Source organism: Prionailurus viverrinus, chromosome C1 (assembly GCF_022837055.1).
Source record: "Prionailurus viverrinus isolate Anna chromosome C1, UM_Priviv_1.0, whole genome shotgun sequence".
In the NCBI taxonomy this organism is placed as follows: domain Eukaryota; kingdom Metazoa; phylum Chordata; class Mammalia; order Carnivora; family Felidae; genus Prionailurus; species Prionailurus viverrinus.
In genome coordinates this window covers 136,619,171-136,634,564 of record NC_062568.1, presented here as the reverse complement: position 1 = coordinate 136,634,564, position 15,394 = coordinate 136,619,171, and the positions used below count along the sequence as shown (strand labels likewise).

The window sequence follows — 15,394 nt, the reverse complement described above, 5'->3', positions numbered from 1 at the left end:
GGATCTACATTTTTTTTAGCCCCTCCATCAGTTGATGGATATTTGGGCTGTTTCTACTACTTTTTGGTTGTTAAGAATAATGCTGCTGAGAACATTTGTGGGTGATTTTTTTTCTGTACACCTAGGTTTTGCCCAATTGTCTTCCAAAGCAGCATTTTACTTTACTGTCGGCAATTTATGAGGGTTCCAATTTCCCTAAATCCTCAATAACACTTGTCATTATCTGCCTTTTTTATTAGACCCATCCTAGTGGGCGTGAAGTGGCATCTCATTGTGGTTTTAAATTTGCATTTTCCTAATGACTAATGATATTGAACATCTTTTCACGTGCCTATTAGCCATTTGTGTTTTTTCTTTGGTGAAATGTCTATTCAAATTGCATCATGTTTCTTAACAAAAACTAGTATTGTTATGATTTTTTTTTTTTAAGCAAACTCAGGTTGGAAGTTCAGATATTTATTGCCCCACTGAACTATGCTTCTTCTTCTATGTGGAAATAATTGCAAAAATAAAAATCCTTCTAAGAGATTTTTCTTTGTAGTTTCAACATGACAGACTGAGGGGTTAGGATTATTCTTATTTCTAATTGCACTGAGGGACAGCTCTAACCTACTCAATATTCTCTGGGCCATCCAGACACCTTACAGAAGAAAATCTATACAGCTGTGACAACTCCATCATGCATGTGCGTGTGCACATCCATATACACATGCGTGAGACTCATACTCAAAGACTCACTGCTTGACAATGACACAATCACCCTTCATTCCGTTTCCTACATAACCAGAACAACCAGATAAAGGAACTACATTCGCAGAGGAAACTCAATCCCATTTTCCCCCTGCCTGACACGCTCCTTCTTGCCTGCACTGTGAAATCATAAGGAGGGCTGGAATGATTTGACAGAAAAAAAGCCAGACACCTTCATCAGACAGTATTAAAGTATAATATTTTTAGTCATTCTCATGGTGGCTGAGACATTCAGAGCAACACAAGTTCCTACTAACTAATTATGAAATGTTTCCCTTTTAAATTTGGGCATCTATAATAAATGCAGACATGTCAAGTTAAATTAAAACGTCATCTTGAACAGATGAGTAGATATCATTGCTTCATCTCTTCTCACCACCCTGCTTAAAAAAATAAATAAAAACTAAGACAAAAATCAAAAAACAGAACTGTGTAGTGCTGTAACTTTACCTGGAAAGTAAAGATAGCTTTAAGACAGTAATGCAGGCACTACATTAATACACATCTTAGACAAAGAATCAAGAGACGGCCTCTCTCCTCTACAACTCGGAGCTCTTTGGGTAACCTGGGAGGAGACAGTGATGGAAACGGCTAAGTCCCAGTGTCTGAAAGTCCCACAGGCCTTCTCAAGTGTTTGTAAAATAATGTAACGGTCTTGTTTCTAAATTTGAACTCTTAGCTATTATACATGGATCAACAGACCTCATCCCTGGTGTGTCTGTCATCCAGCAGCAGACCCCTCTGCTGCAATGGCTGTCCAGTGGATGCACAGACCCTGAAATTCCTTTCCAGCAACACAGAGTAAAAGAAGAGCTTGCCTTTACCCTCTTTACCTCACACACTGTCAGGGAGAGCTACCTGGCTTGTGAGAGAGCTTGTATACCTCCTCCACGGACCTGAGAAAATGAATGAGCAACACATGTTCTACTAGCTTTTCCAGGCCTTGAAGACATGTACAGATGGGAGAAAACCATTTTACCTAAAGAAAGCCTGCTGGATAATAAAGTAGAGTTCAAGTGTCCCAGAATGTAAATCCTTGGCTTCTCCCAATGCTGTCTCCCCTGTGTTGGTAATTTTAGGTTCATCACTTGATCTGCAATCTCCTTACATGGGATCGACTCCAAAGAGGGATGATGTTAAGTTGTTTAACTAAAACTGTCTCCTTTTTTAACTGTTAGTGCATTTTAAACTGATGGCCAAGATGCAGTTCTTATAGATCTTAAAATTAAAGCAAATAAATAATAGCTAGGAGTAAGATACTTTCCATTATAACCCATTGAGGGGTAGGTTCATGAAGAATCCAGAAAGTGACCAGTACAACTATGATATTTGTAGCCCTCACTTTTCATCTGGACCTGTAGCCCAGAGAAATAGGAACTCCTTTTAATCTTGGACAAGCCAAGCTGGACATTTATAATTAGAAATATAAATTATATTTTATAATATATATACATATTATATATAAAACGAGGGGCTCAGTTAAGCATCTGACCCTTGATTTCAGCTCAAGTCATGATCTCATGGTTGAGATCAAGTGCAGCGTCAGACTCAGTGCTGGGTGTGCAGCTTGCTTGGGATTCTCTCTCTCCCTCTCCCTCTTCCCCTATCCCGCTGTGTGTGCTCTTTTCCTCTCTCTCTCTCTCTAAATAAACAAATAAAAATAGAAATTCAACATCTTTTCCAAGTGTTCTTTACTATGACTATTAATAAATAGCCACAACAACAACAGGTAATATCTATGAACGGGGTCAGGCACTGTATTAAACATGCTACATGTAATCTCTTTTAATCAAGATAACAACCCCATGATGCTGGGACTATTAATTTTCCTTTATTATAAGTGAGGAAAATCAGGCTTAAAGAAATAAAATAATTTGCCTTGAGTTACTATTTGGATTCAAAGCCGGGTGGGCAAAGCATTTACTCATAACCTGTCCATAACCTGCCCAGTGTGGTAGCCTCGTGTAGCTACTAAGCACCTGAAATGTGGTTCGTATGCCTCAGGAACTGTATTTGTAATTTTAGTTAATTTAAGTTTTTTTTTAAGTTTTAAAAAAGTTTTATTTTTTAAGTTTATTTATTTTGAGAGGGAGGGAGGAAGGGAGGGAGGGAACAAAAACAAGTGGGGCAGGGGCAGAGAGAATCCCAGGGAGGCTCTGCACTGTCAGTGCAGATGCTTAACCACCTGAGCCACCCAGGTGCCCCTAGTTATTTTAAATTTAAATAGCTCACCTATAGCTACTGTTTACAGTATTGCACAATATAGCTCAGCACTCTAAGGGCTAAATGCACATAAGACTTTATGATCATGGCCATTACTTACTATCACAAATACCTTTAGTTACAAGAGATTGACAATGATTATGAGTATGAAGGAGCCAGTCTGGGGTAAGAGCTTCTTGTGTAAGTCCTATCTGGGTTTGATAGAATGTCACTCAATTTGGTTTTGCCTGATGCTTCATCATGACCAGATCCAGGTTATGTGCATGTTTGGCTAGAATATAAGATAAATGATGCAGGTTATCACATTTAAAGGCACATAATGTCCATGTGCACCATACTGGTGATGTTGATTTTGAAGATTTGGTTAAGGTGCTGTAGGGTATCTCCACTATATATAGTTATTGTTTCTTCTTTTGGTATTAGTAAGTAATTTGGGTAATTTAAATAAAATATACAGTTCCTCAAACTCCCTGCACTTCTGCTACATTTAGCTTCTACTGATGACTCCTGCCCAATAAACTTTTACTATGATGATTGCAAAACCAGGAATTTCTAACTCCATTATCCTTCTATATCATTGATTGGCATCTGACTATAATGAAGAGCTGTCCCTTATCCCTCTTTACTCATTTATTTATCTACTTATTAACTGTACTGATTATGGATTCCTACTTTATTCAACAGGTACCTTTGAGTTTTTAAGTGTATTCTTCAAATGTAAGTACAGATATGCTCATTATACAAGAAAAAGACTATTAACTGAGGTCTCTTTTTGTTTTGGATGCTTTGGGGTGATGAGGCTTAAAAGCCTAACGTTCTGCAATTAAGGACATCAGCATGGAGCCCTAGCAGTAGACAATGTGAGTTATCACTGTGAAGGGCAGTGTTGCGCATCATCAGACATGATATCATACCCCAAAAATTCCATCCAAACAACCCATCAATTTCTCCACAACCAGCAAACTTGAATGTTCTGGCAAACTCAAAAGGACATGATTTACAAATAGTAGGTAATATTTGGATCTTTCCACAAGAGCTGGGTTCCAGCTTTTTTATAAAATACAAATGTTTTCATTTTGGAACTGGCTGTGTCACTCTCTCAACAAACAGATCCTCGTATCAGAAAGTAGGCCTGTGTTATATACAAACAGAATGGGTTTGTGTGTATTTATTTTGCAGTCAGAGACCACACACCTAGTGACTGTTTACAATGTTTACATTGCTCCTGATGCCACCAGAGGAGTCTCAGAGTGGAGACCAAAGCCCAGGCCACACAGAGTATGACTGCAGGTCCTGCTCTAACGTGGAAACTAGACCAGATCCTCCATCCACAGTCAGACACACACGTGCGGTGTTTGTTTTCCGTGACTGCTTACCTACACTGCCCAAATACCACTAAGAGCATTCTTCCAATTTAATACACTGTGGACTCTGGTATTATTTCAATGAAATAAGCCTTTTAAAAAACCTTGCAAAGTTTTAGTGTCATTATATCCTTATGCTAAGGACACTTTGGGAAGGTTTCAAACACTTACCAAGAAAAGTCTGGAGACCCCAACTGCCAGCCTCTCTGTCTTCAGATGCCAGACCAGGGGCTGTGGGGAGTTGAGCACAAACACAATAGGCTTGTGGTGAATGTGGACCGAGGAGATGGGATTTAGGTGCAAAGTGACCTAGGAAGCAACAGAAAGAGAAATCTTAACACTGACTTTCCATTAAAATCACATAGCATAGCATCCAGAATAATTTTCCACAGCTCACCATTAAAAGAAGCTATAAGGTAGTTTAGATTCTATGGATAAGACATACTAGGTTGAACTAGATGCTGCTGCCAGTATTTGACCAATTTTTACTACAAAAATGGCAACCCACACTAATCGCAACTAAAACATGATTCAGCTCCCAGTAATAGGGGAACACAAATAATCAGAACACTTTTTCCCCCCCAAAGTTAGCAAAGACAGAGCAAAAGTTACCCTCCCTCAAGACTGCTTTATCCTTCAAGTCAAATGATTAAGCTAAAAACTGGGATTACAGAATGTCTTGGGATCATCCCTGTGGATCACTAGAGAAAGGACTTTCTTCTCTTCCAGGTGAACTCCAACCTCTAAAAAGTGAAGTGAGTTCTGCCAAAAAAAGTGCTGAAAGCTGCAGGAAAGGGGCTGCCAAGGGGAGTTTTCATCAACCCAGCTATTAGCCTAAGGGGGCTTTCCAAAAAAAAAATGAAGTATAGAGAACACACAGAATAAAAACTGACTGTATGCAGACCTGGTCCAAAACAAAAACAAAAACAAAACAGCGAAGAAAACCATGAGCCTGGATAAGAAAGCTGTGACCACTTTTGATAGTGGATCAAGGACTATTATAGGTTATCACTATCATCATTAACATCATCAAAAAGCACCTATGAGGACAGCTGGAAACAGTGGGTTCAACATCCTCCCGGAGCATACCAGCCAAGATAGGTCAACATGAACACAGAGAAGCAAAAGGGTGAATAAAGAAATACTGAACAGATGCTTTCAGAGAAGCATGTCTCATATTGGCTTTCTGTACAGAGGGGTGAAGCAAGACCCAAGAAGCACATATTTTAACAAGCTGAACTCACCCAAGAGCACCAGAAAGTGATGAGAGGGAAAGCACGAAAAATGACTTTAGCTGGCAAGACAGAGACTGAGTAATACACTGGGAATAACGGAACATCTCAGCCATAATCCTTATGAGCATTAAATGGCCAGATCTATGATCTGAGTCTATACAGCCATTAAGGATAGAGCACTCAAAGCTGGACTATTTTACGTCTTCCAGTGGCTGCTGGCCCACTTTGATCTCAACATATCTCTGCCTTTTATTGTAGGAACTGCCTTTGACACCAATGTCGCTTATCACAACAGCCTCTCGGGTCACTGATAATACAACTTCGAACTTTACTTTCAGTACCCATGCCTTAGCTTAGCACAGGGTTGGTACTCGGTGAGTACCAACTGGATATTTAATTCTCTAATTTACAATGCCATGGAAGTACTTTATTCTATTAATAATTTACACTCTGGTGTATAATACCATCTCTATTCATTAACTGTTGAGCGTGTGTCTTAATCTCTGAAACAGACTGCAAACACTCAGTAGGCAAAGATATGTCTTACTATAATACTGTGCTGAAACAGAGGATAGACAGTTATTTAAAGGATTGATTTACTACAGCAAATTTATAAATTTATGTTACCTAAAAGGTGAAAAAAGCTGAATATATTGATAGGTTCAAAGGGACGTAGCTAGCTAATTTATAGAAAAATTTCAGAACACAAGCAATACTATCATGACCTGTTTCTGCAACACAGCTAGGATCATCTTTACATTTGGCATATGCAAACTACTAAAAGCAGAACACTAATGAAAAGTGATGTTGAGTACAGCTACAGCATAATAACACATTTCTTGGTTGTACAAACTCTACCTCACAGCATTTCACATAGCTGTCCGCATCTAGAAATAAACAGATCAATGGCCACTGTAAACAAGACAGGCTTGGGGCAAAGATTCAAACTGTAGTATTAACAGAGAGATGCACACTACAGAAAGCATATACTTTGGAAAGTGAAGAAAGGAGAGATGAAGTCATTACTTGTACAAGAGTACCTGAAAAATTGCTAAGAAACACTCTGTCATGAACAGTATGTGTCAGTAAAAAGTTTCCAGATTTATTCCTTCCAAACTGTTTATTGAGCACCATCATGGCACGAAGAATAGCCATGGGTATCCACAGAGGGATGTCAACTCTTTTTCTGTTAATTTTCTTTGCAGCCCTCAGGCATACCACTCTTGAAGTGTGTAGATAAAATTGCAATAAATATATATCTCAAATGAACAAGAATTAAAAAAAAAAACTTAGGAAATGAAAAGAAAAATGTGTATGAGACAGATATTGGTGCTGGGGTCCAAAATCTTCCAGATGGTCAAAAGTGTCGAGGCCTGGCTCACACAATCAAGGAAAGATTTCTAGGAGCCACAGCTCTGAGCTTTCCTGGAAACGGCTCCCTCTTCAATATGTGGCAGCGTCTGGCCAAGATGAATCCCCGACTCTGGCACACAGGACCCAGGCAAACCCCCAAAAACCATCTGGCAAAGAAGAATTCACACTATGATTGGGAAATTAAAAGAAAAATACTCAATACTTTTTTTAAAAGATCATTTGGCATGAACAAAGAGTCCCCCAAGCACCCACTCACCTAATCCCTCAACAACCTTCTTCTACTGGAATAAATCTTGCTGAAGGGAATACAGAGGACAACCAAAAACAACCAACAAAAGAATGAAGGTATAAAAGCTCTCCGAACGGTGGGGAGAACATACTCGGAATATCTCTGAAAGAATTCCTGGCTAAGGTGCCTACTTTCTCTCAGGCTGGAAAAAAAAAAAAAAAAGCCAAGGAAAAAACAAAATCCTCTTCAGAACCAATTGTAACTTAGGATAGACTACAGTTACAAGGATAAGAACGTTCTGCTAAAGGTTTTCTTGGGTAAATTACTGCCCCATGATCATGGTCTCATGACCAGAGCTGAGGCAGATGGCAGCAAAGAAACAGCTGTGGAGAAATGATACAAGTGCGTATCCAATGATTTCCAGCTTGGCAATCCAAACAGTAGTTCTAAGGGTTGACTCTCAATCCTATGTTAAGTCTACATGAAAGTAAGAGTCACCACTTAGTCCATGGTCTTCATAAGAAATAACAAATTAAACCTAGGGGCCATGTGGCTGTGAAGGCAAATGGGACTAAAGGGGATGCATCCCAAATGAGGGAACAATGACTAGTCTGTAAATAGGTGGCTTCTGTGTTCATCTTCGGCAGTAATAAAGCATTTGAGAACTTAATGCAAGATGCACCACACACAGAAAAACCCATATGCGCACTACATTTTGCAAGCAATGTCAGAGAAAACACATTCACTACAGGGCCCATGAATTCCAGGTTAAGTACCCATTAAGCCAGGTTAAGGAGTCCCCTGTAGAAGAGTAGGAACATTCTAAAGGCAGAAACAGAAACAAAATGACTCCATGTATTTAAACTAGAGATTATATCTGTGGTTTTAACATGTCATCCTCTCAGAGAACGAACTTACTAGATGACAATTCAGAAACAAAACACTTGTACATGCAGTTTCTGGGGATTCAGTGACCTCTTAAAACCATACTTTGACCACAAAGTGGTCCATAAAGCCTTGTCCAAGAGTTTCTGCTCTAACCATGTTTGTCTCAACAGTGCTGCATTTCAGTCTTCCTCACAGTGTGAGAAAATGCAAGTAAGTCTAATCTGTCACATCCCATATGTAGACATTGTCCCTTATACATTGCTGATCTCCCCTAAATGAATAAAAGCTCACTGGTTCTGAGCTAAGAGAACGCTGATCTGTTCTATGGCATCTATTTATACTAGGTCTACTGAGGTTATCTGTGCACTTTAACTACCAGATGTAATTAATGTATTTCTCCTATTTTATAAAGAAATGCAAAGTAAATCTTTTCTGAGTACTTTCCTGGGGAATCTGAATACAATTTTGACCAAAATCAAGGCCAACTCCAAGGAGCATAAAGCCCCCAAGTGGAAAGACAAACTTCGTATCTCTCACTTAGGAAAACTGTCCTTGTCCACGTTATGACCAGAAAACAATGACAATTTTGTTTTCCAAAAATTATCTTCTTTTTTTTTAAGTTTATTTATTTCTTTTGAGAGAGACAGAGACAGTGTGAGTGGGGGAGGGGCAGAGAGAGGGAGAGAGGATCCCAAGCAGGCTCTGAGCTGCCAGTGTAGAGTCTGACATGAGGCTCGAACTCACAAAACTGTGAGATCATGACCTAAGCTGAAACCAGGAGTTGGACACTTAACCGACTGAGCTACACAGGTACCCCCCAAAATGATCTCTTATAAGCAAAAACTATATATTGTCTCAAACTTTGTAAATCACTTCATGGAAATGAATTATGTACTTACAGGAAAGAAAAAATCTCTACTCTCTTTATGGAAAGATGCCATATGAAAATTGTTTTGAATTTCTAAGGGTTCACAGCAGAGATGCAAGGTAGTTCTATCATAGTGACTTCAAAATTTTCCTGTTAGACACCCTCCCCGCCACTCATGGGGTTTTTAAAACAAACATAAGGAAAGCCAGCAAAACAACTGATCTGAGAGTCTAACAGCTGTCCGATTTTGCTAAAGTGTCAGTGAGGTTCCTTTTCAACATTTCTGATTCTTGTAACAGTCCCTATGGACCTATGAAACAATGAAGTCATCCAAACCACTACCAGAGAGACTCCTGTTCTCTAAAAACAGACCAAATGCTCTGAAATGAAAGATCCAATAATCAGTTTACAAGTAGATAGATAAGGAAAGAACTCTAGCAGTGTGTCTATAACCAAGACCCATAAAATCACACCTTGGTCTGTATATAGCCATCATCTATCCCCTCTTCAGAGGTAAGGAGACATCCACTTAGCAACACTGTTGGTAGTAACTGAAAACATCCTGAATCTGGGTTTCATAGCACCCATAATTTACACAGACGTACAATGAGACACAAATCTATTTCAGGATGCTGAGTTACCACAGCTGAACTCAAATTTCACTTCTATTTGGGCAATAGGACTTTTAGGAGCTCAAATCTGACCCCAGATGCATCCAAAATGTGCAACCAATTGCTGTGAATGGGAAATAGTAGTTAGTTGCTGCTGCGGTGTTTGAAAATATGTTCTGGTCTAAGGATCCCCTACAGCTGATATTTTATTTGCCGTCGCTTATCTTCTGCCATTTGGGAATTGGTATAAAAAGATTCCCTTAAGGAAGGGAAACAAAAATAATATAAAAACAAAACATAAGAGACTCATAAATATGGAGAACAAACTAAGGGTTACTGGAGGGGCTGTGGGAGGGGGGATGGGCTAATTGGGTAAGGGCACTAAGGAACCTACCCCTGAAATCAATGTTGCACTATATGCTAACTAATTTGGATGTAAATTTAAAAAAATAAAAAATAAAACAAGTTAAAAAAAAGATTCCCTTAAAATATTCTTGGAGGGGTGGATTTGGACCTTTAAACATTTTTCCTTATTATATTATTTTCACATTTCTCTGAATTTCTAGAAAAACATTAATCAGTTGGTGCTGAATTCAAAGAATCTTGACCCCTTTCGTGTCTCTACCCTCACCCAGGAAGTCAACTGGCCATTCTCTCAGCACTAGGGTCAGAGATTTCACATTGCTATGGCAAATGATAGCGAGCTCTTTTTCCCAATGGTTTTGTTTTAAAACCATTTAACATGATGAGAGGGATACAGCAACTCAATTCCAAAACTAATTCCTCCCCCTAAAAACAAGGACAGGATTCAGGATTCTCTGGGAGCTTCTGAAAATAATCTATTATGACCACAAAACAGGGGGAAAAAAAACTAAAATAAAAGTCTGAAATCTGATGCAGAAATAAGCCTGCCCTCTCTGCTCTATATTTTGAATGCCCTGGAAAAATACTCGGAACTAAATTTGGGTTGGGGGTTGAGGGACAAGAGCTGATATAAACAGAAGAATATTTCTGAAACTACAGGTCATGGCCCTCTAAAGGGGTCCTGGGAGAGTTGCAAGGGGATTCCAGAGACCCTGGCCCTTCCTTCCCAGAGTAGCCCGCAGCTCAGTCACTATGGGGAAGAGAGGCAGGGAAAGGGGGGACCGTGGATGTGGGCATGCTCTGGGATAGAAGCGCTGTGGGAACCCTCAGCAGGCCACTGCTGATGGCAAGTCTAACACTGGACTGGCACTTTTCCATCATCCTTTAGTATTAAGTATCTGCCATCTGAATATCTTACTGTATGTCATGAACCCACCATAGCCTTTTAGGATTCTGGCCTTCAGCATCTTCCTGCCAGCCCCTGGTCAGACAGGTGTGTCCAGCTCAAAATCAGTAAAATCCTTCCCTATCCGCACACAGGCTGGAGGAACAGTGCTCCCACAGACCATGCTCATGTTACTACCTCCGTGTTGCACTGCAATAATCTGTTTAGATGTTTGTCATTTACACACACACACACACACACACACACACACACACACACACACACACACACTGTGAAATCCTCAAGGCATTCTTCAAGGGCAGAACCTGAGTCACACTCATTTCTGCATGCTTGGGCCTAGCACAGAGCTGAACATCCAGCAAGCAGTCAACAACTTTTCTGAAAGAATAAATAAAAGTTACTCATGAAATGTGCTTCAAATAATGGTTACAGAGTCATACTGTCATGGTTTTCTGGCCAAAAGGGGTGAGGGTGAATCTAGTAAAGAGAATGTTAACTTTCACTATCAAGTTTGACTTGAACTTTAAAACACAGTTGAGAAAAGCAGATTCCAACTCATGCTACCAAAACGAATGGCCGTGGCTGCTGGGAATATATGTTGGGAGGAACTCCAAGGTCACGCCCAGGCTGTGTGACCCTGATCATCATCCTCTGCTGTGTGTGTGACCCTGATCATCATCCTCTGCTGTGTGTACAGCACAAGGCAGAGCAGCACTTATGCCATGTCTGGGGACCACACTAGGCAAACAAACAAGCAAACAACACACAGGAATTATTTTGTTATCTTTAACAGTTATGAATATACAAATAGATAAAATGTGAAAAAGCCTTTGGAGCAGGTTTTCCTTCTCAGGGATAAATAACAAAGATAAGAAACTTTGACCAAACGTTCTACCCTCTCGTAGAGCACAGAATTTTAAACACTTTTCATTTAGGCAAAGAAGTGTGCGAGAATCATCAGAAAGTACAATTCTAGACAAACTGAAGGAACTCAATATTTGCACATCGATTAATGTGAAAAAAAAGCCTGCTTTTATTTTTTATATTCCTTGTCACACTTAATAAACAGACCCATCCCAAACACTATTATTGTTTTTAACACTACTATTATAACCAAAGTGCCATATAACATGTACTACACAAATGTATTTCCTTTCAACTTCTACTTTTTATAATGGGCTTGGAACTGTTTTTGCTACTTAACTGTTTAATAAACCAGTATTTTGACATGATACGTCTATAATAATAAGATGTCAGAATGGCCGGCTTGTCAATACTGTGGTGAACTGAACTACATAATAAAGAGAATCACTGAGGTGACCAAGGGGAGCTAATTTAAAAAGTAGGCATAGCAAGAAGCCAATTCTCACATGATCTGAGGGCTGAATTAATCATTTCCACCTGCCAACTGCAGTCATAGATCTCAGTAAAGATTGCTGCTTAATCACCATCTTAAAGTTAGTGAATTTGTAATAGCAAAAAACACAAAACGCACTGGTGCTCAGGCAGTGATTTAAGATGCGTTAAGCTTTATAAAAGGAGAACACCTGGATTCCCCCAGACCAGTACATTAACCTGAAGCTGGTAAAGAACTGTGAATGGGCATACAATGTCACCTTTTCAGCACAAAAGAGAAATCTGGAGAGGAGTAATTACTGAGGCATGGGCTTCAAACACTGCATTTGTGTTTCTGTTGTTAATATGAATAACAGCGAGAATAGGGACAGCCATCATCATTGTTTTCCAAGGAAAGACACAGGCAGGTCCACAAGCCTTCTACTGGGTAAAGATTTGCCATCAGAAGAGATTCTGTCTAATTATCTAATTATTTCCATTTTAAAGGTGAAGAAGCTGGTGCTGAGAGGTAAAAAATTTTCCCAAAGTCATATGGCCAGAGAGTGGCAACGCTAGGGGTAGAGTGAATATCTCCCATTGTCCTTCACTTTTTTTCTCCCTACTTTCCCACTGTACCTTAACCTTCAGTGTTGGCCTTGAGGCCAAGAAGAGGACAGCAGCCTACTCTACAGGAGTAAGAGGCAGGAATGATTTTGCTCCTGGAAAAGAAAAGATCAGGAAGAAAGGAAGGGCAATGAGTTGTGAGCAAGATGATGGGAAGCTAAGCACAAGCTGGGAGGTAAGTGAAACTCCACAGGGATGGGTCAACAAGCATTTTTATGAACTGTGATGTCTACACTGCCAGCTAAAGTTGTGAGTTGCTTTGATGTAAATCCTCCTCTATCTCCTCTACAAAAGCTTTAGTAATGCTCACTGTAATTCTCATGAACAAATGCACTGTGGAACTCAAAATGGCGTTAGCTGCATTTCACATCTGAGCGAATCAGCTGTATCCCAGACCACATGTAGAATTGCAAAACCAGGAAGTGGACAGGGCCATGAGAACTTCAAAGCTCTGACAGTCTGCAAAAATATACCCTCTGTATTTCTACAAGTCACTGAATTAGCAGAGGTGCGACTCAATCATTCCTTGAACTCCAGGGGCTCCTGGTTGATATGTGGATTAGACCAAATTACTCTCTAAGGAAACTAAATTCTGGTCAGGGTAGAAAAGCCTTGGGAATTCTGTAAAGTCTGGTTTCCTTTGAAAACTCTAACAAAAACAACTCCTGAAGTTCACAGTACCGGCCCCCTAAGGATGTTCTGGTCTCATCCAGCCAGGTTATGATTTTAAGTGGAAATGTTTTTCAAGGAACTTTAGTTTCAACGTTACATGGTCTATCTTGAGAAAGAGAGAAATAACCTAGAAGCCAAAGTGGGGAGAACATATTATCATTATGTGTTTTGGGAGCATTTTTCCTGAAAAACAACAACAACAACAACAACAACAACAACAACAACAACAACATTATTTTCTTTGATTGAATGTTCCACTATCTTTCAGAGGCACAGAATTTTAAATGCTTTTAATTCAGGCAGTGAACTCTGTCAGAAAAGCCTAATTGACAATAGAACAAATTCAGTTTGCAGTATTTACATTAGAGTCCAGTACTTTTGCCTATTTTCCTCCACACAATCAATTTTCCTTGAGTCCTGCAGTTTCAGGGTAAGACTTGTGATCACAGAAGTAAACAGAAAGTTGCCAAAATATGCATACAGAATTTGGCATGTTATAGTTAAGTGTTTGAGATGGAATAATATCTTCTAAAGCCAGTATTGAAGGGTTTAAATTTCTTATTTTCTTGAGACAGCATTAAAAGTAGTTCAATACACTTGCTTTAACTGGAAAGGGCTAAAGGTACAATAAAGATCAGGATACCTGGTGACAAATCTACTGAAGTTTCTCTCTGTCTTCAAATACTTATTAATACCCTAAAGGAAAAAGGGAAATAAAAACTAAAAGAAAAAGGAAAAGACCTAAGTCATAGAAACAATGTTTCTTAATTAGATCAAGAATGGTCCTGTCAAAGGGTGCCTGGGTGGCTCAGTCAGTTGAGCATCCGACTTCGGCTCAGGTCATGATATTACGGTTTGTGGGTTCAAGCCCTGCATCAGGCTCTGTGCTGACAGCTTACTCACAGCCTGCAGCCTGCTTCAGATTCTGTCTCTCCTTCTCTCTCTCTCTGCACCCCCCCCCCGCCATGCTCTGTCTCTCTCTGTCTCTCAAAAATAAATAAATGTTAAAAAAAAATTTTAAAAGAAAAAGAATGGTCCTGTCAACATTTATTTGCAGATAAATCAACACCGAGTGCCATGGCACCAACTAGCAATGGATTTTATGTCAGAATGAAACAAGTACAAATTCTAACCCAGCCATTTTCAAGTTATAGAGTTAATACTATCCAGCCATTCATTTCCCAGTAATAAAGATACTGTAATCCTGTCAAAACCATACACATAGTCAGCAAACTTAAGGCCTGATAAACCAATTTATATTATTGGGAATTGGTGAATGTGTAGAGAAAGAGAAAGAAAAAGGGATGACAGCAATTCATTTTCAATACAATAACCAAAATTGTTCCCCCTTTTGACATCGAGAAATATAGAGTTCTGCCTTCACATACGAAAATACTAACAGTGTCTTAACTTTTTATATATAATCTCATTTCTTATGAGATTTATGGGAATGAGGGAAAAAAGGTTCTAATCTCTGAACTTTACTCAGCGTATTAAACATGTAAGCTTTACATGTTTATAAGTACAGCAACAGCACCTGTATTTAAAGAGAATTTCAAAGTTTTACAAAGGCTTAGTTTCTCATTTAAATGCAGAAGGTACAGGTTACTTTTTCATAATATACCTCTGAAGAAATTTTCCAATTCTGACCAAAGTCTGGAAGGTCCTAAAAGATACCAAGATCAAACAACTTAAGCTCTGTTTCATAATTCAGTCAAGTCCCAAACGCCTATTAAGTCAACAGCTGCTAGCGTTCTAATTCTCATTTTCAGCAAAACTACCATAGTCTACCATTCTGTTTCTGACTCATTCTCTAATGAGCAGTAAGTAGAGCCAAAATGGGAAAAGTAGAAGCATGGGGTGGGGGTGGGGGGTGCATTACAAAATATTCAGACCTGGATTATAAATTTAAATATTACAAAACTACTAGGATTTTGTAAGAATAATTAAG

The 15,394-nt window shown here is 39.2% G+C and overlaps 1 protein-coding gene across 1 annotated transcript in view; it reads right to left on the bottom strand.

The window, feature by feature from the left end:
* TGFBR3 (transforming growth factor beta receptor 3) overlaps window positions 1-15,394 on the bottom strand; it is a 209,634-nt gene that overhangs the window by 72,231 nt on the left and 122,009 nt on the right. The window contains exon 5 of the mRNA XM_047870799.1: window positions 4,509-4,646. Within this exon, the coding sequence (XP_047726755.1) occupies window positions 4,509-4,646 (138 nt within the window). The remainder of the gene's footprint in view (window positions 1-4,508; window positions 4,647-15,394) is intronic.